The sequence below is a fragment of the Oncorhynchus nerka genome, linkage group LG27 (assembly GCF_034236695.1).
Source record: "Oncorhynchus nerka isolate Pitt River linkage group LG27, Oner_Uvic_2.0, whole genome shotgun sequence".
Lineage (NCBI taxonomy): Eukaryota > Metazoa > Chordata > Actinopteri > Salmoniformes > Salmonidae > Oncorhynchus > Oncorhynchus nerka.
This window is the reverse complement of record NC_088422.1, coordinates 28,768,307-28,795,228: the sequence shown is the minus strand read 5'-3', so window position 1 is coordinate 28,795,228 and position 26,922 is coordinate 28,768,307. Positions and strand designations below refer to the sequence as shown.

At 42.5% G+C, this 26,922-nt stretch overlaps 1 protein-coding gene across 1 annotated transcript in view; it reads left to right on the top strand.

The window, feature by feature from the left end:
- LOC115111533 (transmembrane protein 132C-like) overlaps positions 1–26,922 on the top strand; it is a 211,391-nt gene that overhangs the window by 86,639 nt on the left and 97,830 nt on the right. The window contains exon 3 of the mRNA XM_029637679.2: positions 11,639–11,782. Within this exon, the coding sequence (XP_029493539.1) occupies positions 11,639–11,782 (144 nt within the window). The remainder of the gene's footprint in view (positions 1–11,638; positions 11,783–26,922) is intronic.

Genomic DNA, 26,922 nt, shown 5'->3' with positions numbered 1-26,922 from the left:
TGCCCTTTAGCAAGGCTGCTCCCTGGGTGCTGATGATGTGAATGTTGATTAAGGCAGCCCCCTGCAGCTCTCTGATTCAGAGGGGTTGCGTTAAATGTAGAAGACACATTTCAGTTGAATGAATTCAGTTGTCCAATTGACAAGGTATTCCCCTTCCCTTCTCTTCCTCCTCCTTCTCTCTGTTAGTTTCCAAACATGGTTTGCATTGATTTATTCTCATCCACCAATTAAAAGTAATTTTGTGAGCATTAGAGTAAGCCGTGCTGGGAACCTTGTACCACAGCAGTCTGTTCATTAACTCACTGAGAGTTTATGCGTACAGTGTGTGTGTGTGTGTGTGTGTGTGTGTGTCCGTGCCTACGTTTTTGTCTGTGAGTGTGTTTATCTGAGATTCCCATCACGTGCAGGGCATTCATTCTCTGTTCTCAGGCTAAATCCTCATGTTGTTGGAACAGTGTCAGTAGCCTTTGCTGCCACGCAATGCTTATATTTGACAAACTCCTTGCCCCCATGGCTGTAGAGGGGTCATTGACCCTGGGAGTGTTGAGAGGAGGAGAGGAAGCCACTGGTGTAAATAACACTGGGCTGTGATGGCTGTGAAAAAGGCCTGGACGCTTCACAAAATACCAAGTGTCACTGCATGCCCAGCTCTTCCTCCCCACGTAGCCTACTGCCTGCTGTCTTAGTAGTAGTGGAGCTCTGACTGCTTCTGTGTGCCAATGCCACTATTTACACTACATGACAAAAACATAAAATGGAAAGCACATCTTTAAATATACACAACATGACCAAAAGTACACCTGCTCATCGAACATCTCATTCGAAAATCAAGGGCAATAATATGGAGTTTGTCCCCCTTTGCTGCTATAACAGCCTCCACTCTTCTGGGAAGGCTTTCCACCAGATGTTGGAACATTGCTGTGGGGACATGCTTCCATTCAGCCACAAGAACATTAGTGAGGTCGGGCACTGATGTTGGGCGATTAGGCCTGGCTCGCAGTCGGCGTTCCAATTATTCCAAAAGGTGTTCGATGGGGTTGAGGTCAGGGCACTGTGCAGCCTAGTCAAGTTCTTCCACACCGATCTCGACAAACCATTTCTGTATGGACTTCGCTTTGTCTACTGGGGCATTGTCATGCTGAAACAGGAAAGGGCCTTCGGCAAACTTTACAGTTGGCACTATGCATTTGGGCAGGTATCGTTCTCCTGGCATCCACCACAACGTTTCATTTGTCAGACTGCCTGATGGTGATGTGTGATTCATCATTCCAGAGAACCCGTTTCCACTGCTCCAGAGTCCAGCGAGCTTTACACCACTCCAGCCAACGCTTGGCATTGCCCATAGTGATGTTAGGCTTGTGTGCGGCTGCTCGGTCATGTGAACCGACGACAGACAATTTTTACCGGCTACGCGCTTCAGCACTAAGTGCTCCCGTTCTGTAAACTTGTGTGATCTACCACTTTGCGGCTGAGCCGTTGTTTCTCTTAGACGGTTCCACTTCACAATAACAGCACTTACAGTTGACCGGGGCAGCTCTAGCAGGGCAGAAATTTGACAAACTGACTCGTTGGAAAGGTGGCATCCTATGATAGGGCCACATTGAAAGTCACTGAGCTCTTCAGTAAGGCCATTTTACTGTCAATGTTTGTCTATGGAGATTGCATGGTGGTGTGCTTCATTTTATACACCTGTCAGCAACTGTTGTTGCTGGAATAGCCAATATGCACAAATTTGAAGCGATGTCCACATACATTTTGTATATGTAGAGTATCCTGTAGGTATGAAAGTGGATATGGATGGACCTCACTCCATCCTTCATTGTCCATCACAGGGTTTGTGGAATGAGTCGACTCTCCTCTTCCCTCAACAGCTGATCATCTTGTGGAACATCATTATCTCCAGGGAGCACATCTGGAGCTTTCAATAGGCCTTCCATTTACAACCAATTTCCTCCACGTACAGAACTATTTATTCCATCTATTTTCAAAAGTAAGAACGGATGAAAAATTGAGTGAGGAAAGAAAAAGGGGGAAAACAAGTGTGAGGGTAAATCAGTCTCCTGCCTCAGGCGACATCCCGGCATTATCGCGCCGTCACAGCTTAGTGGAGGCCTGGTCGTGTGTGTGTGTGTGTGAGACTGAGAGGTGGTGTTGTGCTGTAAATGATAGGCATGTTTACCCGTACGCACACGTTTGCCTGCAGATTAGCCTGTGCCTGCCGTAGGAATCAGTGGAAACACACTCCTCTCCTGCAGGATGGGAGCCTCTCTTTTCTTGAGCTGAGCTCTTCTGCCTGCTCTCTCTCTCTTTTTCTGTTTATTTTAATTTTTTTAATCAGTTCATCTCGAACAGGGTGACACTTTTAGGTGGGAAGATACTGCCATATACAGGATAGATGAGCAGTTGAACTAATCCTCTATGTAAATTAGTAACTGTACAAATTACGGTCTAACTGTCATCCAAGTCAATGATTTCCTCTTGGAATAGTTGAGGCAAGGAGTTAGAGCCATCTAAGTTATTGGTTAAGGTAATCTTACAGGAAAGCAATGGTGCCTCTGAGTTGAATTGAATGGAACACCTCTGATTGGATGGACCAAAAGTGGAAATGTTTTGCAAGTGTCTTAGTTATGTATGAGTATTATTAACTTACCACTTATATTTATCTCTCTGCTTCTCTCTTTGTTGTGTGTTCCCCATCTTCATCTCTGTTTTGTCTACCCCCTCTTTCTCTGTCTCTCTCTGTCCCCGACTGTCATCAATGTACAATTAGGAGACATAATTGTGAGGAAACCACAGATCCACACAACATGATAGCAGGCATATGAATTCTCAATCTGGGTTTGTAATGCTTCCTTTTTGCACATAGCTCAGTGTGTTGACACAAAGGGTGGTGTAATTTTCACACATATATGCATACATCCTCTCTCCTGTATGGGCACTCAGGAGAGCAATGGCACAACATACAATCTCTGCTGTGTGATTCTGAAATGCAAAGCCAATGAAACATGTTCCCTCTGTGAGGTGGAATGTTCGACCACTGAGGGGATGTTGTAGACACTTGCGGTCCATGGTATAAAGGTACAGTAGGCTACATGGGCCAGGGAGCCACAAGTTCACTGCTATGCACCATAGTCACATTGGTCGCAGCCCTTTCTTTTTTACTGAGCCACTTCAGGTCATCTGCCATCCCAGTCTGCCATGCCCCTGTCAGTATGGCTACAATTATAAAATACATGAGGTTATGTAATAGATGCAAATATGGCCATGGGCGCAGGTGGGGAATTCTAAATGCCTTCTTATCATTCATGTTGACATTGTGATGGTTAAAATGGATGCTAGATGAATAATTCATGAGAGATTAAAAGTGGGGGCTGATATGGCTGATAAAACGACTGTCCTGGGAGATAATGTGTTTACACTGATTTCCTAAGGTGTGCTGTTGTGTGTGCTGTTGACAGTGAGACTTCATATTTATTCATATTTATAGAAGTATAAAATGTGTGACAAAATGTTGGATTTATTGTAATCCTATTAACATTTTATTATGACTAAAAACTGCTTACCAATAACATATACTGCAGTTTCCAGATGGTAGTTACTGTTGTCTCTGATAGTGGTCCTATAGCAGCTGTTTCCCTTCCCTGTTGAATGCCAGAGATGAGCGGCACGACAGATCGATTTAACTAGCAGCAGAGTGCACAGTCACGCTTTGACTGCAAATGTAACAGGGTTGGTTATGTTTCCACTTGGTACTGCAGAAATATGTATTCCTATTGGTTGGTTGAGTTTGACATATTATACAATTGGTTATGCTTGCAAAAAGGGGACGCGAAGTCACTTTTTCCCAGTCTATTGACATGCAAGCGGTAGGTCACTTTCAGAAATAGCGGAATCTATTTACGTATATTTACAGTGTGTACGAGTTAACTATGTACATTTCCTGATATATACTGTACATATACAGTTGAAGTCGGAAGTTTACATACACTTAGGTTGGAGTCATTAAAACTTGTTTTTCAACCACTCCACAAATTTTGGGCAAGTCGGATAGGACATCTACCTTGTGTATGACACATGTAATCTTTCCAACAATTGTTTACAGACAGATGATTTCACTCCTAGAGATGAACATACTTTGATGCGAAAAGTGCAAATCAATCCCAGAACAACAGCAAAGGACCTTGTGAAGATGCTGGAGGAAACAAGTAAAACTAGTCCTATTTCGACATAACCTGAAAGGCCACTAAGCAAGGAAGAAGCCACTGCTCCAAAATCGCCATAAAAAACTATGGTTTGCAACTGCACATTGGGACAAAGATTGTACTTTTTGGAGAAATGTCCTCTGATATGATTAAATAAAAATAGAACTGTTTGGCCATAACGACCATCATTATGTTTGGAGGAAAAAGGTGGAGGCTTGCAAGCCGAAGAACACCATCTCAACAGTGAAGCACGGGGGTGGCAGCATCATGTTGTGGGGGTGCTTTGCTGCAGGAGGGACTGGTGCACTTCACAAAATAGATGGCATCTTGAGAAAGGACAATTATGTGGATATATTGAAGCAACATCTCAAGACATCAGTCAGGAAGTTAAAGCTTGGTCGCAAATGGTTCTTCCAAATGGACCATGATCCCAAGCATACATCCAAAGTTGTGGCAAAATGGCTTAATGACAACAAAGTCAAGGTTTTGGAGTGGCCATCACAAAGCCCTGACCTCAAGCCTATAGAAAATGTGTTGGCCAAACTGAAAAAGCTTGTGCGAGCAAGGAGCCCTAAAAACCTGGCTCAGTTACACCAGCACTGTCTGGAGGAATGGGCCAAAATTCACCCAACTTATTGTGAGAAGCTTGTGGAAGGCTAATTTTTACCAGGATTCAATGTCAGGAATTGTGAAAAACTGAGTTTAAATGTATTTGGCTAAGGTGTATGTAAACTTCTGACTTTAACTGTATGTGTGTATGGTACATATTAGATATTGGGGGCATCCTTGGATGTACTTTTGCATGTTATTTCTGTAAGACCAAGTTAGAGAGCATGCTATAATTGTAATGGTCGCATTAGCTCCCTGCTAATTCACAGTTATTTCCATGCTAACAGACAAAGGACGAATCTACAGCCATCAATATACTGTTGTCTCGCACATCTAATGTGCTTCCTTGCTTATGTCTGTTATCAGAATAAACACCAATCAACTGGGACTGCTGGCTGGGTATTCCTTTCTTTAAAAAGACAGAGCAAAGGAGTTACGATCAAATTTGTTACAGTGGTCCCGAGATCAGGCTTCTTTTGTCTTTTCTGGACATCTGTTACACAAACGCACACACACTGTGAACTCTTTAACCATCGGATGGGAGAGGGCAGACGATACTGTATCTGTCACACTACAGTGGCCCACAGTGAACTGAACAAGAGAACTGACTAGACATGCACGCCCATGTAATAGACATGTACATCCTCCTGTTCTCATCCTCATGTTCTCGTCCTCCTGTTCTCGTCCTCCTGTTCTCGTCCTCCTGTTCGCGTCCTCCTAGATCTATCCTCTGCCTTCGACAGCGGGAACTATCAGATCCTCCTTTCCACCCTCTCAGGGCTGGGCTTCTCAGTTTCTGCACAATGCTGGATTGCATCCTACCTGGCAGGTTGCTCCTACCAGTTGACGTGGAGAGGATCTCTTGAGCTCTCACTACTGGTGTCCCGCAAGGCTCGGTTCTAGGCCCTCTCCTCTTTTCTCTATACACCAAGTCGCTCTGCTCTGTCATATCCTCACATGGTTTTATCCAATCATTGCTATGCAATTGACACTCAATCACTTTTCTCCTTCTCCCCTTTTGGCACCCAGGTGGCGACACATCTCTGTGGCCCACCACCTCAAGCTCCACCTTGGCCTGCCTTCTCCAAGACTTCTCCATCACGGTTGACAACTCCACAGTGTCCCTCCCAGAGTGCTAAGAATCTTGGAGTGACCCTGGACAACACCCTGTCGTTCTCTCGCTACTGCAGGTTCATGCTGTGCAACATCCATAGAGTATGACTGTTCCTCACAGAGGAAGAGGTGCAGGTCCTAATTCAGGCACTTACCCTCCCAGAGTGCTAAGAATCTTGGCGTGACCCTGGACAACACCCTGTCGTTCTCTCGCTACTGCAGGTTCATGCTGGGCAACATCCGTAGAGTACGACTGTTCCGCACAGAGGAAGAGGTGCAGGTCCTAATTCAGGCACTTGTCATCTCCCGTCTACTGCTGGGCTCCCTGCTTGTGCCATCAACCCCCTGCAACTTATCCAGAATGCCGTAGCCCGCCTGGTGTTCAACCTTCCCAAGTTCTCTCATCACCCCACTCCTCCGCACACTCCATTGGCTTCCAATCAAATCTTGCATCCACTACAAGACAATGGTAATGACCATGGGAACTGCCCCTCCCTACCTTAAGACTAGGATCAAACCCTACACCCAAACCTGAGCGCTCCGTTCTGCCACCTCTGGTCTACCACCTCTGAACTCTTGGCCCTCCCACCCCTACTGGACTCAGCTCCCACCCAGCCCAGTCAAAGCCCACTCACCCCAATGGTGGAACGAGCTCCCCCTAACGTCAGGACAGTGGAGTCCTTGCCCATCTTCTGAAAATGTCTGAAACCCATCCTTTTCAAAGAGTATCTTAAATAAATCCCATGGCGCCCCCCCTAAAACCCTACTACCAATGACTTTACTGATAACTACATTATTGAGGAAAAATGTACTTGGTACGACTGTGATATGTGGTTGTTTCACCTAGCTATCTTACGATGAATGCACTAATTGCAAGTCACTCTCGATAAGAATGTCTGCTAAATTACTAAAATGTCAAATGTAAACACTCATTAATGTAAAATATGTGTGCTGAATGAGACATCTGCATTCCAGAAACCTGCAAGCTCTACGTACCAAATATATTATTTACCAACATCTCAGTTGGTCTCAGACAATCCTTAACAACCTCCATGTAATGCTGAACAAAGTATCTGTCTTGGTGGGTCTCATAGTGCGTGATGTTTGTTCTGTTTACTGTCCAAAGAGAAGAATTGGGTGAACATCTGTATGTTTCAGTGTTGCACATTACTACAGTATAATGAGCTGTTTTTTTCAGTCTGGGCCAAGAGAGTGTGTAAATGGGTTTCATGTTGTTTTGTATTCCAGGTAAGAGTGTGTGAATGACCAGATGTTGTTGTGTAGTTCAGGGTAAGTGTGTGTGTTAATGGCTGGATGTTGTTGTGTATTCCAGGGCAGGTGGCGGCGGCAGGGTAGCCTAGTGGTTAGAGCGTTGGACTAGTAACCGGAAGGTTGCAAGTTCAAATCCCCGAGCTGACAAGGTACAAATCTGTCGTTCTGCCCCTGAACAAGGCAGTTAACCCACTGTTCCTAGGCTGTCATTGAAAATAAGAATTTGTTCTTACTGACTTGCCTCGTTAAATAAATAAATAAATAAATAAATAAAGAGTGTGTTATGTGTACATGCGTGTTAATGGCCTGATGTTTTGGTGGTCTGGGTACATCCCAACAGTATTTTTGATAGTGTCAGCTGCTTCTGAGGCGTTTCAGCTCAGCTTCCATTAGCCACGAGCCACAAACCATCGCAAACCACCATCCCCCCTGTTGTCCCCCAGCAGTCCCCCTGATGACAAACTCACTTTGTCCCCTCCCTGCTGAGCTGTCTCATTCACCCACACTGTGTTGGAGGGGGTGGACCAGTGTAACAGTGAAACATGGCCTCCTGCATGCAGCGCCTAGCCTGGTGATGGAGGATGCAGATGGGCCTCAGCAGAGTAATGGAGGGAAACGATGAGCAACAGAGTGCCATCCCTCTCCAACGGCCTGTGCTGCATCATGGAGCCAGGCAGAGCGGAGCGAGGGAGAGGGGAGCGAGAGGCCCAGGAGCATGCAGGGGACTGCTGGCTGGAGACCACTGTAGCGCAGCTTCCAACTTATTGGATTTCCTCTGAAGATGTTTGTTTCCTTCACTGCTCCACTGAGGGACAGTGCTTAATTCCTAGTTATCTCATCATTATTTATTGAGGGAACCCTCCAAGGAGACAGAGTGTGGCTTCTGCAGTCGATCAGGGTCTGAATGAGGAGGTAGAGTGTTAGGCAAGGGTGTAACCTGGTGGTGTGGGGCCTGATGTTATTCTGAAATGGTGTTAGAATTGAGTGGACTATAGTAACTTTCTGATGGCCTCAGGATTAGCAGTGTCCACTTTGTTATGTTCAGCTCCATTTTGATTTGCTATGCTGACAGATTTGTGAAGTAGCATATTGTGACTCCCATGCAGTATCTGAGAGTATTGTTAATGAAGTATTGGCAGTTGAAAACATTTAAAAACGCATGACATTTCCTCTTCAGTTGATATGGGTATTATATTTTCTTTATTAATTTGTTACTGTGCATTATTTGGTATTCGGGACATTCAATTTGGCACATAGCTCAATACGTTCAAAGAAAATATATTCCCTGACGGGTTGGACCCAACAAGTATTGATATAGAATAAGCCTCCACCTTTAATTTCTGTGAAAATGTCAGCTCACAGCTTTCCTTTGTTCAGAGTAACACCCAATTTCTGCATTTGTGGCCGATGTGAAATGGCTAGCTAGTTAGCGGTGGTGCGCGCTAAATAGTGTTTCAGTCGGTAACGTCACTCGCTCTGAGACCTTAGAAGTAGTTGTTCCCCTTGCTCTGCAAGGGCCGTGGCTTTTGTGGCGTGATGGGTAACGATGCTTCATGATTGACTGTGGTTGATGTGTGCAGAGGGTCCCTGGTTCGAGCCCAGCTTGGGGCAAGGAGAGGGACGGAAGCTATACTGTTACACATTCATATTCTGTAAGTCTCAGACTGTCCTATGACTTCACTAGCTATTTGGGTGTTGATTCCCAATAGTACAGAGAGTGCTACTACATCCATTAGTATTGCTTTGTGAGAGGGAGATGTACAAGGAGAGATAGAAAACGACGGATAAAAATGACTATTCACTATTCGGTCTGTATGCTGTTAGTGAATTGGCTGAGCTTCTTTAAATTTTGCCACGTTTTCCAGACTCCATTGTGTATTGTGGAGGCAATACACAATGGCAATTTTCTTGATTTCATGTTTCATAAGAACATCGCAGATAGATATTTCCTTTAGATTAGTTGTGCCAGCACTCCATTTCAGCACCATGACAATCCCACGCTCACCCTTGCACTGCCACAGTACACCACTCATTGGCAATAAGACCAAGGTGTCACACCTAATGAGTCTCTCAGGAGTTGCTTTCATATTCATAGTCTATGTGTATGTTATGAGTATTCACTCCCTCCCCAGCTGTCAAAGACATGAAAAGCACATTTGCCATAATTCTGTTCTAAATGCTACATGTCAGTTTAAAAGGTTAGAAAAGTTGAAAAGCTCCAGTATTTGAAGTGGTGTATCCACATGGGGAGTGTTAGATGACCAACATTAGAGGAACTCTGATGGGCCTACAGAGCTGCAGGAGGTTCCTCAACTGGATGCAAGGCCATATTGAACATTAAGTCAATAAAGGGACTTTTACTTCAGTCAGTGTACTCAATGTACTACACACTACACTCCCAGCTTCGACATGGTTGGGGAGGTTAATGCCCTGTATTCCTAAGTGCTGGATTCAGTCGAGTACAGAACATTCTCACATCCAATGTCTGGATGGGAAACTACTGAGAGACATCATGTTTATTCAAGTGAGGAGAAACAAGAACCATGTCCCCTTTGCTCTCTGCCTCCTCCTGGAAAATAAAGAGAGTGAGTGAGTGAGGCCTTAGAACATACCTCTACTGTATTTAATATCTCTAAAGTGTGTGAGAAGCGAGAGCCATCTTAGATGAGTGTGTTTACCTGGAACATTAGCTTAAATACTTCATACCCGCATTCTGGGTATGGCATTCAGTGTGTTTGCTTCATTTGAAGCCCTGAAATTTCATCTGAAGCGCCCTTCTCTTTTTCGTATGATCCTGTCACATTAGGTCTATCTGTCTGGCTACTATTTTTCATCCAAAGGGGAGCTTGCTCAAACAAACATCCAAGACAAAGAACAAGCTGGTCAAGAGAGCTCAAATCTCTAGAAAGTAACATGCAGCCATGCTTTCTGAGTGACCATTAGCCCTGGACTGTATCCCCAATCTTGTAGAGAGTGAAACCACACCATCTGTGCTGCTGTCTTATTATGCTCCAATCATTGTTCCTGTATTACGCTGATAAGGTTTCACATCAAAGTATGTATTTTGACTGGCCAGTGAGGGTTTTGTCATTGCATATATGTCTGGTGATAGAAAACGTTTCTTATTGCTGTTGTGGCAGAGGGCAGCTGGCATGGATTTGAGCTATACAGAGTCTCAGGACACAGTGAGACATCAGAACTCAAAATATATGTTTGTTTTACTCCAAAGTTTGTAAACATAGTAAATGTTAACCCTATATAGTCCCAAAACATGGTTAAAACTATAATCTTTACATTTTGGATGGTCATTCCTTCCGTCCATAGCTCTGTCTGTGTGGTGTTGAGAAGGTGTTTGGTGTTGGAAGATGTGTGGTGTTGGGCAGGTGTTTGGTGTTGGGCAGGTGTTTGGTGTTGGAAGATGTTTGGTGTTGGAAAGGTGTTTGGTGTTGGAAAGGTGTTTGGTGTTGGAAGATGTGTGGTGTTGGAAAGGTGTTTGGTATTGGGAAGGTGTTTAGTGTTGGCAGGGTGTGTGGTATTGGGAAGGTGTTTGGTGTTGGGAGGGTGTAGCAGGACACAAATGGTTATTCCTGATTGCACCATACTGGCCTCAGCCTGATTAATAATGTAAAGAAAGGCAATCTTTTCCGTTTCTTTCCATCATTTCCCCTCAGAAACCCGACTGCTCTACAGTATGTGCAGTGAATGGACTAATAACATTTAATTTGTAGATTTTCCCTGTGAACATTATCCCTTTTTGCAGTATTTTCTGCCAAGGACATAGGCCTACTTTAATTTGCTGCAGTCACTGAACACATTTCATTATATCCTTTTTAGATTCAGAAAATGTTTGTTATTATAATCATTACTGGAGGATAATAGACATTGTATCTAGTATACACATGGAAACAACTTGCATAGTCCCTGTGCCAGGGACAAAGACTTTTGTTAATCTACTTCAATAATACATGTTGAAGCAAAACACATCATGGTTTTACTGTAAACAATGTTATTTCTACCATTATATGTACACACAGTGATACAGTTTTTTATTGAACTGAAGAACAGCAGTTACACCACAAAACAGAGATAAAAATGTACGCCTGTCCACAATTTTCCTCTTCTAGAAGGATACATCTGTTAGTCACATAATTGGCTGGAACGTGACAGAGTTTGAGTAATTATTTCATAGGAAGAAAATAAGACAGCTGAGACACATATGAAGAAAAAGGGATTTGTTGAAACCATCTGATCCTTTAATGTGTATTTCTATGGCGAAGACGACATGGTCTGTTGGGCCTCAGCTGTTTGGAGCAGGTTCAGCTGGATGCATACAATGATTCAGTGAATTAAAGATCTGTTTGATTTAACCACATGTTTAACCAACCCATGCTGCACTGTGTTCTCTCTCATCCTGAGTTTCTGTGTTTTTTCCTCTTCCCCAGGGTCAAGTTGAAAGAGGGCATGGTGTTCCTGGGTGCCCGGCCCAGCAACCCCACCCTGTGGATGGTGAGCCAGGATGTGAGGAGCGAGGGGCACAGGGTGGTCACCCTTCATTGCCGCAGGAAAGAGTCCAGCTACGGACAAAGGTCAGTCAAGAGCACCTGGATCTCCCCACGGTGTCCTATTGGACATCACTGGTATACTGTACACACAACCATCTACAACCTGCACTCACCCATCTACAACCTTCCCCTATAGGACCGAAGTCTGCCTTATAACTCTTGACTCTAAATATCACAGTGTTGGCTTGAGTAAACCCAGCGAACACATAACGTTCTGAGAACCATATGTTTCTTAGTTCTTGGTGAGAGCATGGTTGTCCTATGATTATTTTGCATACAACATTCCCAAAACCTTCTGGGAATGGTGCAGGATAGTTGCTTGACTTTTAAATATATTCAGCACATTTAAGGAATTTGACAAAATATTTTTGGGGGTGTTTCATAATAGTTTAAACATGGTTACATGAGCGTTCTCCAACTGCTTTGACATTGGGAATGTTCTCAAATAGTTCAGAGAATGTTAAGAAACCGCGTTCTTCTGTGAGAATTTCAGTACTTCAGCATAACGTTTCTTACAGGTTTCGTCATGATTCTACTTAAAGTCACGTTCTCAAATTGTTCCAAGAACATTACGATTTTTTTTAGAAAACCACAAGAAAACTTTAACAACGTTGAGAGCAGTTCTAAGATTGTTATTTAAAAACATATATTCCTTTCTCAGAATGTTCAGAAAACGTTTAATAAAAAACACAAGAAAACTTTAGTAATGTTCAGAGAACATTCTAAGAATGTTGATTAAATACATTCCGTTCTCAGTGTCAACAAAACTCTCTATCCTCTATCTTGTTAAGTGTGTTCAGGTGTTGGCCTCTCCCACTAATTGGCAACACCTGATCTTAATGAGTGCTTGTTTCCTTTGAGATGGGGTCTTTTTGAATAGACTAAAATGAACAGCATTGCATGCGTATAAAAACAAGGCATACTAGCTCCATCCTGATGCCCGATTGGATAGAGAACAGAAGATTATAGGTTATCTAATCTTACTGATGTCATGTCAGAATACAATGTACATTTGTTTGCATGATTAATGCTTAAGGAAATGAATTTCTGTGGGTCCTATCTGCCCTTTGAATTCCAAAAAGTTAACCCAAAATAAGCTATTAGTGTTAGTAAAATTTGTATTGAAACATTCAGTGAAAGTTAAGGAAGTTGTTCAAAAACCTCAAAATAACCTATCCTTTCCGTTCTCAGAGTGTTAATTAAACCTCCCAGGAAAGCTTTCAAGGAACCAAAGTAAAACGTTCTCAGAACCTCCCTGCAACCTAAAAATAAAATTTCCAAAAACAATTTTCACTTCTGTTCTCAGAACGTTTTAAAGACAATCAGTTTTACCGGTCAGGAAACTTATGGCTTCATTCACAGAACCAATGGGAGAACCATGGGAAACCAACAATGTACGTTCCCACAACTTCCAAGCAACCAAATGTGGTGATGCCTATGCCCGTTTTTTATTATATATTTTTATTTAACCTTTATTTAACTAGGCAAGTCAATTAAGAACAAATTCTTATTTATACAATGACGGGCTGGCAAGAGTTAAACGGCCTCCTGTGGGGACAGGGGCTGAGATTAAAAATAAAAACAAACTATGTAAGACCAAACAGACAACACAGACAGAAGACACTTGCAACAGCACAAATACAACAGCAAACAAACAGTGGATGTGTGTGTGTGCAGGCATGTGTGTGGTGTGTGTAAAGTAAAACAACATGCTTCCTTACAAAAGGCAACGCAAACTAGAATCAAATACATGTCTCAACAACCTGTTCATCTATTTGTCCTTTGAACTCATATCGTGGAAATTCGAATCAATAATGAGGAGAGACAAGGTCAATCACCAATCAGGATATTAACTTTATTAAAAATCTATCGATAAGGGAGCAGGTCAATAAAACACACACATACAAGGTGAATCGATTGAGTGCTCCAATAATAAACAAGTTTTTTTTTATAGAAACCCAAGAACTGCTTAGTCATGGTTGGTTCCACCCCACTCCAGCAGATCAAGGCATCATAAGCTTCCTTGTTTTGTTCTTGTGGCCAGGTGTAACAGGTCATAGCGCACAAACAAGTGATAACTGCAGTTCCGTTTACTCCTTTCTCTACCAAGCTAGCCTCTGTTCTCTTCCATCCCCCCCACAGCGGTGCCCTTGGAAGATAGTAAAATAACAGGATGGGCTGAATAACTGTGGTCACTTCTCAGAGACTCTTTGTCTTATGTCGTGTGACCAGGTTGCTCAGAAACAAAGAGACATTGAAACTATACAGGTCTATCTGTTCCTCAAGCTTATCTCCATCCCATGTCCCTGACCACATGGCTAGACCAGCTGCGGGGAGTGAGTGGTGTAGAGATTAACCATCCTTTCTCAGAAGCACAGCATTGGCACTAAAGAAATGTCTCTACTATTGTTAAGCATATTCATTGTTAACTATTAACTATTATTAAACAAATCAGGTAAATAGGTGATTATTTCTCTCATACTCCTCCAGGGACACCAGGTCGGGGAGTTTTATGTCAGCTTGTAGGGAATTCCAATTTTCAGGACTGTTAGCATAAAACAAGATTGAGAGCAGAGTTTGTATGTGTTTTTTATTTCGAGCTAGAAGAGAGGATACATAAAACGGCAGTTTTCCTAAAATAGCCTTATAAATAAGAATGTAACCGTGTTTGAACCTGCATTTTGCTAGTGATGTCCACCTGACAGCACCATGTCCAATATAGAATGCTCTCTTTTGATTAGCATACTAATTCCCCCAAACTGAAATAGCCTTAAAGTTGTTTGGTAATTTCCTATCTGTATTATGTACTTAAATGTATCTAGTAAATAGGAAACAGATTCCCAGGATGTGAAAAAGGTTACTGCTGTGTTAATTAAGCTGGAATGCGGTGTAACGTCTGTCGTCGGAATGAGACCAAAGCGCAGCGTGGCGAGTGTTCATGAAATGTATCTACAAGAAACACTCAAACAAAAATAACAAATTCAGAAACGAAAGTGAACATTTCCGTCAGGCACAGACACTAAACAGAAAATAAGATCCCACCAAAACCCAAACGGAAAATCACAACTTATATATGATTCCCAATCAGAGACAACGATAGACAAAACAACAAAGAAATAGAAAACCGATTTTCCCACCCGAGTCAAACCCTGACCGAACCAAACATAGAGAATAAATAAAGATCTCTAAGATCAGGGCGTGACATGCGGGCCCTTTGTGTGTTCTAATGGTTTTCTTCTATGGATCAGAAAGTTGGGTTAATAAATCTAACTTTTTAGTGACAGGTGTAATTATACGGATTAGCGAATGATTGGGAGGTTGGAAAGCTCTGATTATTAAGTTCATCAGCATCATTCTACTCTACTTATTTTTAAAGAAAAGAGAAGACTTTAGAGTTTGACCCTGTCACCTTCAATTCAAAGTATGCCCTGTGGTTGTTTGAATTTAGCCTTTTAAACTAATTCTAATATATTTTTTCCAGTATTCTTGCTTAAATTCTTGTTAAACAATTCCTCCCACAAAAAGTATTAGGGCAGTAACCATCCATTGATTACTTTAGTTAGTTCAATGCAGAGCTGTGTGTTCAAAAGAAGTAAAAGAGTGATTGCTATTCCAACCTCAGAGTCTAGAGACTTTGAATGTTTAGGTCTGTTGTATAATTCATACACCAGGGAGGTACCCCTACATGGTCCTTAGCAGTACTACAACACTGTTGTATAATTCATCTTGATATCATACACCAGGGAGGTACCCCTACATGGTCCTTAGTCTACAACACTGTTGTATAATTCATCTTGATATCATACACCAGGGAGGTTGAATGTTGTATAATTCATCTTGATATCATACACCAGGGAGGTACCCCTACATGGTCCTTAGCAGTACTACAACACTGTTGTATAATTCATCTTGATATCATACACCAGGGAGGTACCCCTACATGGTCCTTAGCAGTACTACAACACTGTTGTATAATTCATCTTGATATCATACACCAGGGAGGTACATCAACAGTACTACAACACTGTTGTATAATTCATCTTGATATCATAAAAGAAAAGCAGTACTACAACACTGGCTTGATATCATACAAGGGAGGTCCCCTGGTCCTTAACAGTCAAACACTGTTGTATAATTCATCTTGATATCAGGTCCGTTGGTCCTTAGCAGTACTACAACACTGTTGTATAATTCATCTTGATATCATACACCAGGAGGTACCCCTATGGTCTTAGCCTACAACACTGTTGTATAATTCATCTTGATATCATACACCAGGGAGGTACCCCTACATGGTCCTTAGCAGTACTACAACACTGATTATCAAGCATCATGTACAACATAAAAGAAAACATCCAGGCAAACAAGTCTGGCACAGTCAACCTGGCACTCAGGTCTTCTACTTCTCTTGCCTCATCTCCCTGATATAATGCTCAGTGTACTCTCAGCGCTCTGTCTCAGCAGCACCAGGTTGTGCCGAGTCTCTCTCACATGAGTGTGTAGTGAAGTCAGTTTCATTGATTGAAGTGAGGGAGTCAGAGACAAGAGCGAGCATGTTCTGTCTAATCCCTGACTGTCCTGTTGGGCCATGTTGGATGGACCACTGCTCCCTAATCCCCCAGCTGTCCCAAGTCACTCCATAGGCACAAGAAGCCCAGCCGTGGCTATAATATACAATTATCCTTTATTTTTGCATTGCCTCTCCACCCCTTTCCCACTCCCAGTCTTTTCATTGGAGCCCTTTGGAGGGATTAGATACAGCCATCTCATCTGTTGAGCTGTCTTTCAATTTATCAGCCTCACACTGACTGCAATATTTCTCTATCCCGTTCTCTCTTTTCAAACTAGCACAATGAGTGGATGTGAGTACTGTCGGTCAATCTGCTGTAGCTGCAGCTTTTTTACCAGGGGGAATTTTATTATCCACTTTATTACCTGTTTTTTCACTAGTACCTTTAACCTTGTGTATATGATGTATTTTATAACCAGTACATGGGCAGTGCAGCAGGCATATTGTTCCTGCTATGTATTAAAGGGAATGCTATAGGTGACTTGGACGAGTCACACAATCTGGAGTGGTGGCAATTCCATTGAATTGGCTTAAAATCTGCACCAGATAGCCCATCCACACCCAGCTCTACTGTATAGGCCTACTGTAGCTGTTGTAGTGTACTATAGTCGTACAGTGCCTTCAGAAATCATTTACACTCCTTGACTTTTTCCACATTTTGTTGTGTTACTGCTTGAATTTAAAATCTATTACATTTCAATTTTTCTGAAATGCTGAAATGTCTTGAATTAATAAGTATTCAACCCCTTTGTTATGGCATGCCTAAATAAGTTCAGGAGTAAACATTTGCTTAACAAGTCACATAATACGTTGCATGGACTCACTCTCTGTGCAATAATGGTGTTTAACAAGATTTTTTGAATAACTACCTCATCTCTGTACCCCACACATACATTTATCTGTAAGGTCCATCAGTCCAAACAGTGAATTTCAAACACAGATTCAACCACAAAGACCAGGGAGGTTTTCCATTACCTTGCACAGAAGGGCACCTATTTGTAGATGTGTACGAATAAAAAAGCAGATATTGAATATCCCTTTGAGCATGGTGAAGTTATTAATTACACTTTGGATGGGGTATCAATACACCCAGTCACTACAAAGATACAGACGTCCTTCCTAACTCAGTTGCAGAGAGGAAGGAAACCGCTCAGGGATTTCTCGAGGACAATGGTGACTTTAAAACAGTTGCTGAGTTGAAGGGCTGTGATAGGAGAACGGAGGATGGATCAACAACATTGAAGTTACTCTACAATATTAAGCTAATTGAGAGAGGGAAAAGAAGGGAGCCTGTACAGAATCAAAAATATTCCCCCTTTTCAAAAAGGCACTATAGTAATACTGCAAAAAGTGGGGCAAAGCAATGAACTTTTTGTCCTGAATACAAAGTGTTATGTTTGGGGCAGATCCAATATAACGCATTACTGAGTACCACTCTCCATATTTTCAAGAATAGTGTTGACAGCATCATATTATGGGTATGCTTGTTAATCATTAAGGACTGGGGTGTTTTGCAGGATAAAAAATAAATGGAATGGAATGGAGCTACTGTAAGCACAGGCAAAATCCTAGAGGAAAACTGGGTTCAGTCTGCTTTCCACCAGACACTGGGAGATGAATTCACATTTCAACAGGACAATAACCTAAAACACAAGGCCAAATTTACACTGGGGTTGCTTACCAAGAAGACGGTGAATATTCCTGAATGGCAAGATCTGAATGGTTTGTCTAGCAATGATCAACCAATTTGACAAAGAATAATGGGGAAATGTTGCACAATCCATGTGTGGAAAGCTCTTAGAGACTTACCCAGAAAGACTCACAGCTGTAATCACTGCCAAAGGTGCTACTACAAAGTATCAACTCATGGGTGTGAATACTTATGTAAATGAAATATTTCTGTATTTCATTTTCAATAAATGTGCAAAAATGTCAAAAAACATGTTTTCACTTTGTCATTTTGGGATATTGTTTAATCCATTTTGAATTCAGGCTGTAACACAACAAAATGTGGAATAAATAAGTAAATAGTTATGAATACTTTCTGAAGGCACTGTGCTGTCTGTCATACTAGCTTGCTTTCTATTTCCACAAGGCCACCACAGCTGTAAAATGCCCACTTCACACATCTCATTCAATGGAATATTTTCAAAACCAGAATGACTATAGTGATACATTGTTCATTGTTATTGGATTGCACTCCAGAACTCCAACTCTGCCAGAAAAAAAGTGACATTAATATTTGTTCTAATAGACAGAATCTGACTTTATTCGCCAGGACACAACTGCTTACTCAACACAATAAAGTGCCAACTTCTACCCGCCTTGCATGTTATGAGAAAACACACGCTTTGAAATAGTGCGCTTTTTCAGTTACAGATTTATTTTCTCCCTAATACAGTACTACAGTACAGGAGGATCAGAATAAGCTCCTATAGAAACGCACAGATATCAGCTAAAAGAGCACTCTGGGAGATTGGAAATTCACTTGCAGTGGCACTAAAGAAAAGCAGCACATTTAAAACAACAGCAGCCCTGCTTCCTCAGCATGTCATAATAACCCAGTCTAAGTGGGCCCTTATCTCCTCAGTAAAAGTGCCTTGTCTGGCCCAAGTTAATGAAGACTGTCTCAGTCCAGATGGATATCCCCTCGGTGGCCATTGGGAGAGACCTCATGTAGAGCAGAAGCGGGCTCTTTAGAGAACTAGTTCAGTCATTGTAGCCAATTCCCAGGCCTCAGTGAAGAGATACTGTCACACAGACTGAGATTGAAACACACTGTAAGTGTCAATTCATCCCAAAGGTATTCGATGGGGTTGAGGTCAGGGCTCTGTGCAGGCCAGTCAAGTTCTCCCACACCGATCTCGACAAACCATTTCTGTATGGACCTCGCTTTGTGCATGGGAGATTGTCATGCTCAAACAGGAAAGGGCCTTCGCCAAACTGTTGCCACAAAGTTGGAATCATCTATAATCTTTGGGCTAGGCGTGCTGCTAGCAACCCACCTCGACAACATCCGGTAAAATTGCAGAGCACGAAATTCTAAATACAAAATTCGTAATATTTAACATCCATGAAAATACAAGTGTCTTACATCGTTTAAAAGCTTAACTTCTTGTTAATCCAGCTGCTTTGTCAGATTTCAAAAGGCTTTACGGCGAAAGCACACCATGCAATTATCTGAGGACAGTGCCCCGCATACAAAAGCACTAAACATTTTCCAAACAAGCAGAGGCGTCACTCACGAAAGTCAGAAATAGCGATAAAATAAATCACCTACCTTTGAAGATCTTCCTCTGTTTGCAATCCCAAGGGCCCCAGCTATATAACAAATGGTGGTTTTGTTCGATAAAGTCCTTCTTTATATCCCAAAAAGTCAGTTTGATTCAGTAATCCACCGGTTTCCCTCGTTCAAAATGCATACAAATGAATCCCAAAAGTGACCAATAAACTAAGTTTAAGTCAAACAACATTTCTAATCAATCGTCAGGTACACTAATATGTAAATAAACAATAAAATTTAAGACGGAGAATAGTATGTTCATTACCGGAGATAAATAACGAAGTGAGCACCCTCATCCACGCGCGCCACAATACTACAGTCAAAATGGGAGCCACAAAACTAAAAATTCTAGCTCATTTTTCAAAGAACAAGCCTGAAACTCTATCTAAAGACTGTTAACATCTACTGGAAGCCCCATGAACTGAAATCTGGGAGGTATTCTATTGATTTCCCATAGACAGCCTTTACAATGAGTGGTGAGCTCAAAAATAAAAATGGATGGATGGATTCTCCTCGGGTTTTCGCCTGCCATATCAGTTCTGTTATACTCCCAGACATTATTTTAACAGTTTTGGAAACTTCAGAGTGTTTTCTATCCAATGCTACCATATGCATACTATTATATGCATATCCTAGCTTCTGGGCCTGAGTAACAGGCCATTTACTTTGGGCACCTCAGTAATCCAAATCTCCGAATACTGCCCCCTTAGCCCTAAGATGTCATTGTATGCCCGAAAAATGAAAAAGAGCCCCAGACCATTATTCCTCCTCCAGCAAACTTTAGAGTTGGCACTATGTATTTGAGCAGGTAGCGTTCTCCTGGCATCCGTCAAACCCAGATTTGTCTGTTGGACTGCCAGATGATGAACCATGATTCATCACTCCAGAGAACGCATTTCCACAGCTCCAGAGTCCAATGGCGGTGAGTTTTACACCACCCCAGACGATGCTTGGCATTGCGCATGGTGATGTTAGGCTTGAGTGCGGCTGCTTGGTCATGGAAACCCATTTCATGAAGTTCCCGACGAACAGTTCTTGTGCTGACATGGCTTGCAGAGGCAGTTTGGAACTCGGTAGTGAGTGTTGCAACCGAGGAAAGATTATTTTTACTCGGTACACTCTTCAGCACTCGGCGGTCCCATTCTGTGAGCTTGTGTGGACTACCACTTTGCGGCTGAGCCGCTGTTGCTCCTAGACATTTCCACTTTACACTGACAGCACTTACAGTTGACCAGGGCAGCTCTAGCAGGGCAGAAATATATATCCACAGTAAAACGAGACCTATATCGTCATAACCTGAAGGGCCGCTCAGCAAGGAAGAAGCCACTGCTTCAAAACCGCAATAAAAAAGCCAGACTATGGTTTGCAACTGCACATGGGGACAAAGATTGTACTTTTTGGAGAAATGTCCTCTGGTCTGATGAAACACAAATAGAACTGTTTGGCCATGATGACAATCGTTATGTTTGGAGGATAAAAGGGTGAGGCTTGCAAGCCGAAGAACACCATCCCAACCATGAAGCACGAGCAGCATCATGTTGTGGGGGTGCTTTGCTGTAGGAGGGACTGGTGCACTTCACAAAATAGATGGCATCACGAGGGAGGAAAATTATGTGGATATATTGAAGCAACATCTCAAGACATTAGCCAGGAAGTTTAAGCTTGGTCGCAAATGGGTCTTCCAAATGGACAATGACCCCAAGCATACTTCCAAAGTTGTGGCAAAATCGCTTAAGGACAACAAAGTCAAGGTATTGGAAGGTATTAGGGAATTTTTACTTGGAATAAATGTCAGGATTTGTGAAAAACTGAGTTTAAATGTATTTGGCTAAGGTGCATGTAAACTGCTGACATCAACTGTATGTGTGTTTCCTGTCCTTCATGAGATCACCAAATGAAACACACTCGACATGACTGTCCCTTAAGTGTCCACGGACCATTCCCACATTCTCAACAATTTAAATATTATTTAGTTCTCCCATTTTGGGGATTAGGAGTTTTGAACAAAGAGAAGCTTTTTGTTCTGGTGGACTCTCTCTCTCAAAACTGCATGGCAGTTTCTACCAGGTATGACCTGTCGTAAAGCCATAAAACTTGTGGTGGAGAGAGTGAGAGAAGGGGGAGCCACGATATACACCCCAAAGGGCCACGTCGTGACCATTCTACTGTAAATGTTTGTCTATGGAGATTGCATGGCTGTGTGCTCTATTTTATACACCTGTCAGCAACAGGTGTGGCTGAAATAGCCAAATCCACAAATTTGAAGGGGTGTCCACATACTTTTGTATATATATCGTATATGCCATCTCCCCTTAAGCCAATATATCCTGTGTGTCTTCGACAACTCGACTCTGTATCCCAGCAGAAAGGTCCCTACAATACCACTTTAACAACAGTAGGGAATGAGTAGCATACAGTGGGCCTAAATGTAGCAGAAATCAAGGCAGAAAGGAAATGGGTCTATTAGATTAGTCCTGTAGTGGGCTGTTAACATGACTGTCCTAATGATAGCACCCTTAACAATGAAGCTTCCCCATGGCTTTCATTCACATAGGAGGCCCATTGGCATTTCCACCAATGCATAATTGTGTCGGCGCTGCTCAATTTATATATTCTCCTCTCACAATTGGAATGACGTGTGATCAATTCTGTTATTCTCTGCTGCAGCCCAGTCCCATCAGAACTCTTCACTGCTGGGTTTTTAAGATGTACAAATAATGGGAAAGGGACATTCAAATGGGTTGCTATGCAATGAATCAGCCCTCTTTGAGAAAGAGGGGAGATGAGATGGTGTCTTTGATGTCTTGAATAAGACATCCTTATAAAGGCTCAGAGCCAAACCCAGATGCAGACACGGGAGGCAGATGGTTTGAGTGTTTGATATTTATTAGTAGTAGGCAAGAGAATAGTCGTGGACAGGCAAAATGACAAACCAGATCAGAGTCCAGGAGGTCAGAGCAGGCAGACTGGTCAGGCAGGCAGGTACAGAGTCCAGAAAACGGGCAAGGGTCAAAACCGGGAGGACTAGCAAAAGAGAGAATATAAAAGCAGGCAAGCACACAGGGGAAAACCACACTGGTTGACTTGAAACAGACAAGACGAACTGGCACAGAGAGACAGGGAACACAGGGACAAATACACTGGGGAAAATAAGCAACACCTGGAGGGGGTGGAGACAATCACAAGGACAGGTGAAACAGATTAGGGCGTGACAATCCTGGTGATTACACTAATCGCTGTAGATTACACCTGAGTAGCACAGTGCTCTTTCTGCTTCTATTACGTGGCCAAGCCAAAGAAACAATCTGGAGATTGAACAAAATGTCCTAGTTTTAGTTGTATAAAGTACTTAAGTAAAAATACTTAAGTAGTATCTGTACTTTACAATTTCTTTTTTTGACAACTTTTACTTCACTACAATCCTAAAGAAAATGATGCACTTTTTTACTCCATATATTTTCCCTGACTCCCAAAAGTACTCGTTACATTTTGAAAAGAAAATTGCCCAATTGACGCACTTATCAAGAGAACATCCCTGGTCATCACTACTGCCTCTGATCTGGCGGATTCACAAAATGTGTAAATTATGCCTGTGTTGGAGTGTGCACCTGGCTATCCATAAATAAAAAATATAAAAGAAAATTGTACCGTCTGGTTTGCTTAATAGTAAGTCATTTTGAATTATTTATACTTTTACTTTTGACACTCAAGTATATTTTTGCAATTCCATTTACTTTGGATACTTTGTCCCCTTACGTATTTTTAAAGCCAAGTAATGTTAGAATCAAATCAAATCAAAGTTTATTTGTCACGTGCGCCGAATACAACAGGTGTAGACCTTACAGTGAAATGCTTACTTACAGGCTCTAACCAATAGTACAAAAAAGGCATTAGGTGAACAATAGGTCAGTAAAGAAATAAAACAAGAGTAAAAAGACAGGCTATATACAGTAGAGAGGCTATAAAAGTAGCGAGGTTACATACAGACACTGGTTAGTTAGGCTGATTGAGGTAGTATGTACATGTAGATATGGTTAAAGTGACTATGCATATATGATGAACAGAGAGTAGCAGTAGTGTAAAAGAGGGGTTGGTGGGTGGTGGTTGGCGGGACACAATGCAGATAGCCCGGGTTAGCCAATGTGCGGGAGCACTGGTTGGTCGGCCCAATTGAGGTAGTATGTACATGGATGTATAGTTAAAGTGACTATGCATATATGATAAACAGAGAGAAGAGGCAGCATAAAGAGGGGTTGGGGGGGGGGGGGGAGCACACAATGAAAATAGTCTGGGTAGCCATTTTACTACCTGTTCAGGAATCTTATGGCTTGGGGGTAAAAACTGTTGAGAAGCCTTTTTGTCCTAGACTGTCCTAGTCAGGAAGCTCTCGATGTTGCAACTGTAGAACCTTTTGAGGATCTCAGGACCCATGCCAAATCGTTTTAGTTTCCTGAGGGGAATAGGCTTTGTCTTGCCCACTTCACGACTGTCTTGGTGTGTTTGGACCAGTCTAGTTTGTTGTTGATGTGGACACCAAGGAACTTGAAGCTCTCAACCTGCTCCACTACAGCCCCGTCGATGAGAATGGGGACGTGCTCGGTCCTCCTTTTCCTGTAGTCCACAACCATCTCCTTAGTCTTGGTTACGTTGAGGGATAGGTTGTTATTCTGGCACCACTCGGCCAGGTCTCGGCCATGACCTCCCTATAAGCTGTCTCATCGTTGTCGGTAATCAGGCCTACCACTGTGTGTCGTCTACAAACTTAATAATGGTGTTGGAGTCGTGCCTGGCCATGCAGTCGTGAGTGAACAAGGAGTACAGAAGGGGACTGAGCACGCACCCCTGTGGGGCTCCAGTGTTGAGGATCAGTGTGGCAGGTGTCTTCACTGAGAGGTGTTAGGGAGGTGTTTAGTCCCAGGATCCTTAGCTTAGTGATGAGCTTTGAGGGTACTGGGGTGTCGAACACTGAGCTGTAGTCAATGAATAGCATTCTCACATAAGTGTAGTATTTTCCTGAATCACTTATACTTCATTTGTCATTTTGTGTTAAAGTATTTCTACTTTTACTGAAGTATGACAATTGAGTACTTTTCCCACCACTCACAATGTGCAGGTGGGGCGACATAAATCAGTAGGTAATAACTTCCATTAGAAAAGCAAACCAATGAGGATGTGGGTCACCCATCATAGTTACAAGTCCATATCAATGAGATTCTGATTTGTGCTCCCAGGCTCATTACTGACTTAATAGCTCTGTGTGGGACACTGTACATTGCTATTGGAATGAATTTGTGCCTAAAACAATATGTGGTAAATATGGGCCAGGCTGCTTCGTGAGCCAGAAGACTGATAGACAGATTGAAGTTTGCATGTGGTCTCCCTGGCCCACCGTGGGTTCATGTGTTTCAGATTTGTAAGGGTTTATGAGTTTATGTGAGTGAATATCCTGCTCTTAGAGGTTAATCCCAAAGGATTTGAATGTGGCTACGGCACATTAGTATACAGTGTTGTCTCTAACAACACACAGTAATATCCAAACTCCTCCCTGCCTGCCTCCCTCGCTGCCTGCCTCAGTACTGCAGCATAGACCTAGATTCAGCTCTCCGCTGAGGGGGAGCTTTGGTTTTGTTGTAAAAATGCTGCTGTTCCAAACAAAAGGACATAAATAAGCACAGTGTGGTCTTCATAAACCTGTGTGGATTTATTACTCATGCATTCCACCCATAAACAGATTTGTGACTACATACCCCTTCAGGCAGTATCTCATGTTGTCTAAAAAGCCAAACACAATTTTCTTTAAATTAGACCCGTGGTGAGAAGCAATCTTGCTGTTTTGGAATGAGTCTGCTAAAATGAGAACTCTGCTGTGTTAGCTACAGGTAGCACTAAGCTTGGAAGACAAAGTGGTCTTGTGCATAATTTTACAACGGGTGGTTCTAATCCTGAATGCTGATTGGTTAGAAGCGCATTCCAGCCAGTGTCTATCCCACAAGTTAACACCGGCTAAATCTATGACGTTAAAATGCCTGTTTACTCTGTTTCATCTGACCGCTCAAAACCACTGTCTCGTCAGCCCAGCCAGGCAATTTATAAACTTGATCTCCACTATAAAAAGCATCCTATCTCACATTTCTTCTAGAAAAACACTACGTTTTCTAGAGAGGAGATTTGATCTCCAGCTGTCCAATAGCAATGAACTCGGGAGTCGGGACGAGAAAGACAGGCAGGCAGTGTTTCTCAGCCAGTCGAAATCATGAATCAGCTGGCATCAACGATATGGATATATACAAAGAAATGTAAATTGATAAAAGGTCAAACGAAACGAAGTTCAGCTAGATTGCAGTCTTTCCAGCTTCAGTTTGAAGTAATTGTGTTAGAGGTGTTGTTGACTAGCTCTTCTAAACAACAGTGTCCTGACGAGTGAAGGTGCCAAGTGAAATCGCACCTCATTAGCTCATTGTTATGGATGTATCCAAATAAATGTCACTAGAAAACAGCTTAAACAAATGCAAATGCAGCTACTTTGCTGTTATTCTGGCCACACGTTTTGACTTGACTAAGTTAGTCGTAGTTGGCTGCTTAAATCTGTTTTACCTCATCCCTATAGCTTGTCACATGTTCAACCAGAGGGGGAAAAAACTATAGACCACCTTTACTACAAACACAGAGACACATACAAAACTCTTCCTTGCCCTCCATTTGGCAAATCTGACCATAATTATTTTCTCCTGATTCCTGCTTACAAGTAAAAACTAACGCAGGATGTACCATTGACTCGCTCAATACGGAAGTGGTCAGATCACACGGATGCTACACTACAGGCTTGTTTTGCTAGCACAGACTGGAATACGTTCCGGGATTCATTCAATGGCATTGAGGAGTATACCACCTCAGCCACCGGCTTCATCAATAAGTGCATCGACGACGTCGTCCGTACGTTCATATCCCAACCAGAAGCCATGGATTACAGGCAGAGCTGCTGCTTTCAAGGAGCGGAACACTAATCAGGACGCTTATAAGAAATCCCGCTATGCCCTCAGATGAACCATCAAACAGGCAAAGCGTCAATACAGGACTAAGATTGAATCCTACACAGGATCTGACTCTCGTCGGATGTGGCAGGGCCTGCAAACTATTATGGACTACAAAGGGAAACCCAGCCACGAGCTGCCCCCTGATGCAAGCCTACCAGATGAGCCAAATTCCTTTTACACTTGCTTAGAGGCAAGCAACACTGAAGCATATATGAGAGCAGCAGCTGTTCCAGAAGTCTGTGTGATCACACTCTCTGTAGCCGATGCGAGCAAGACG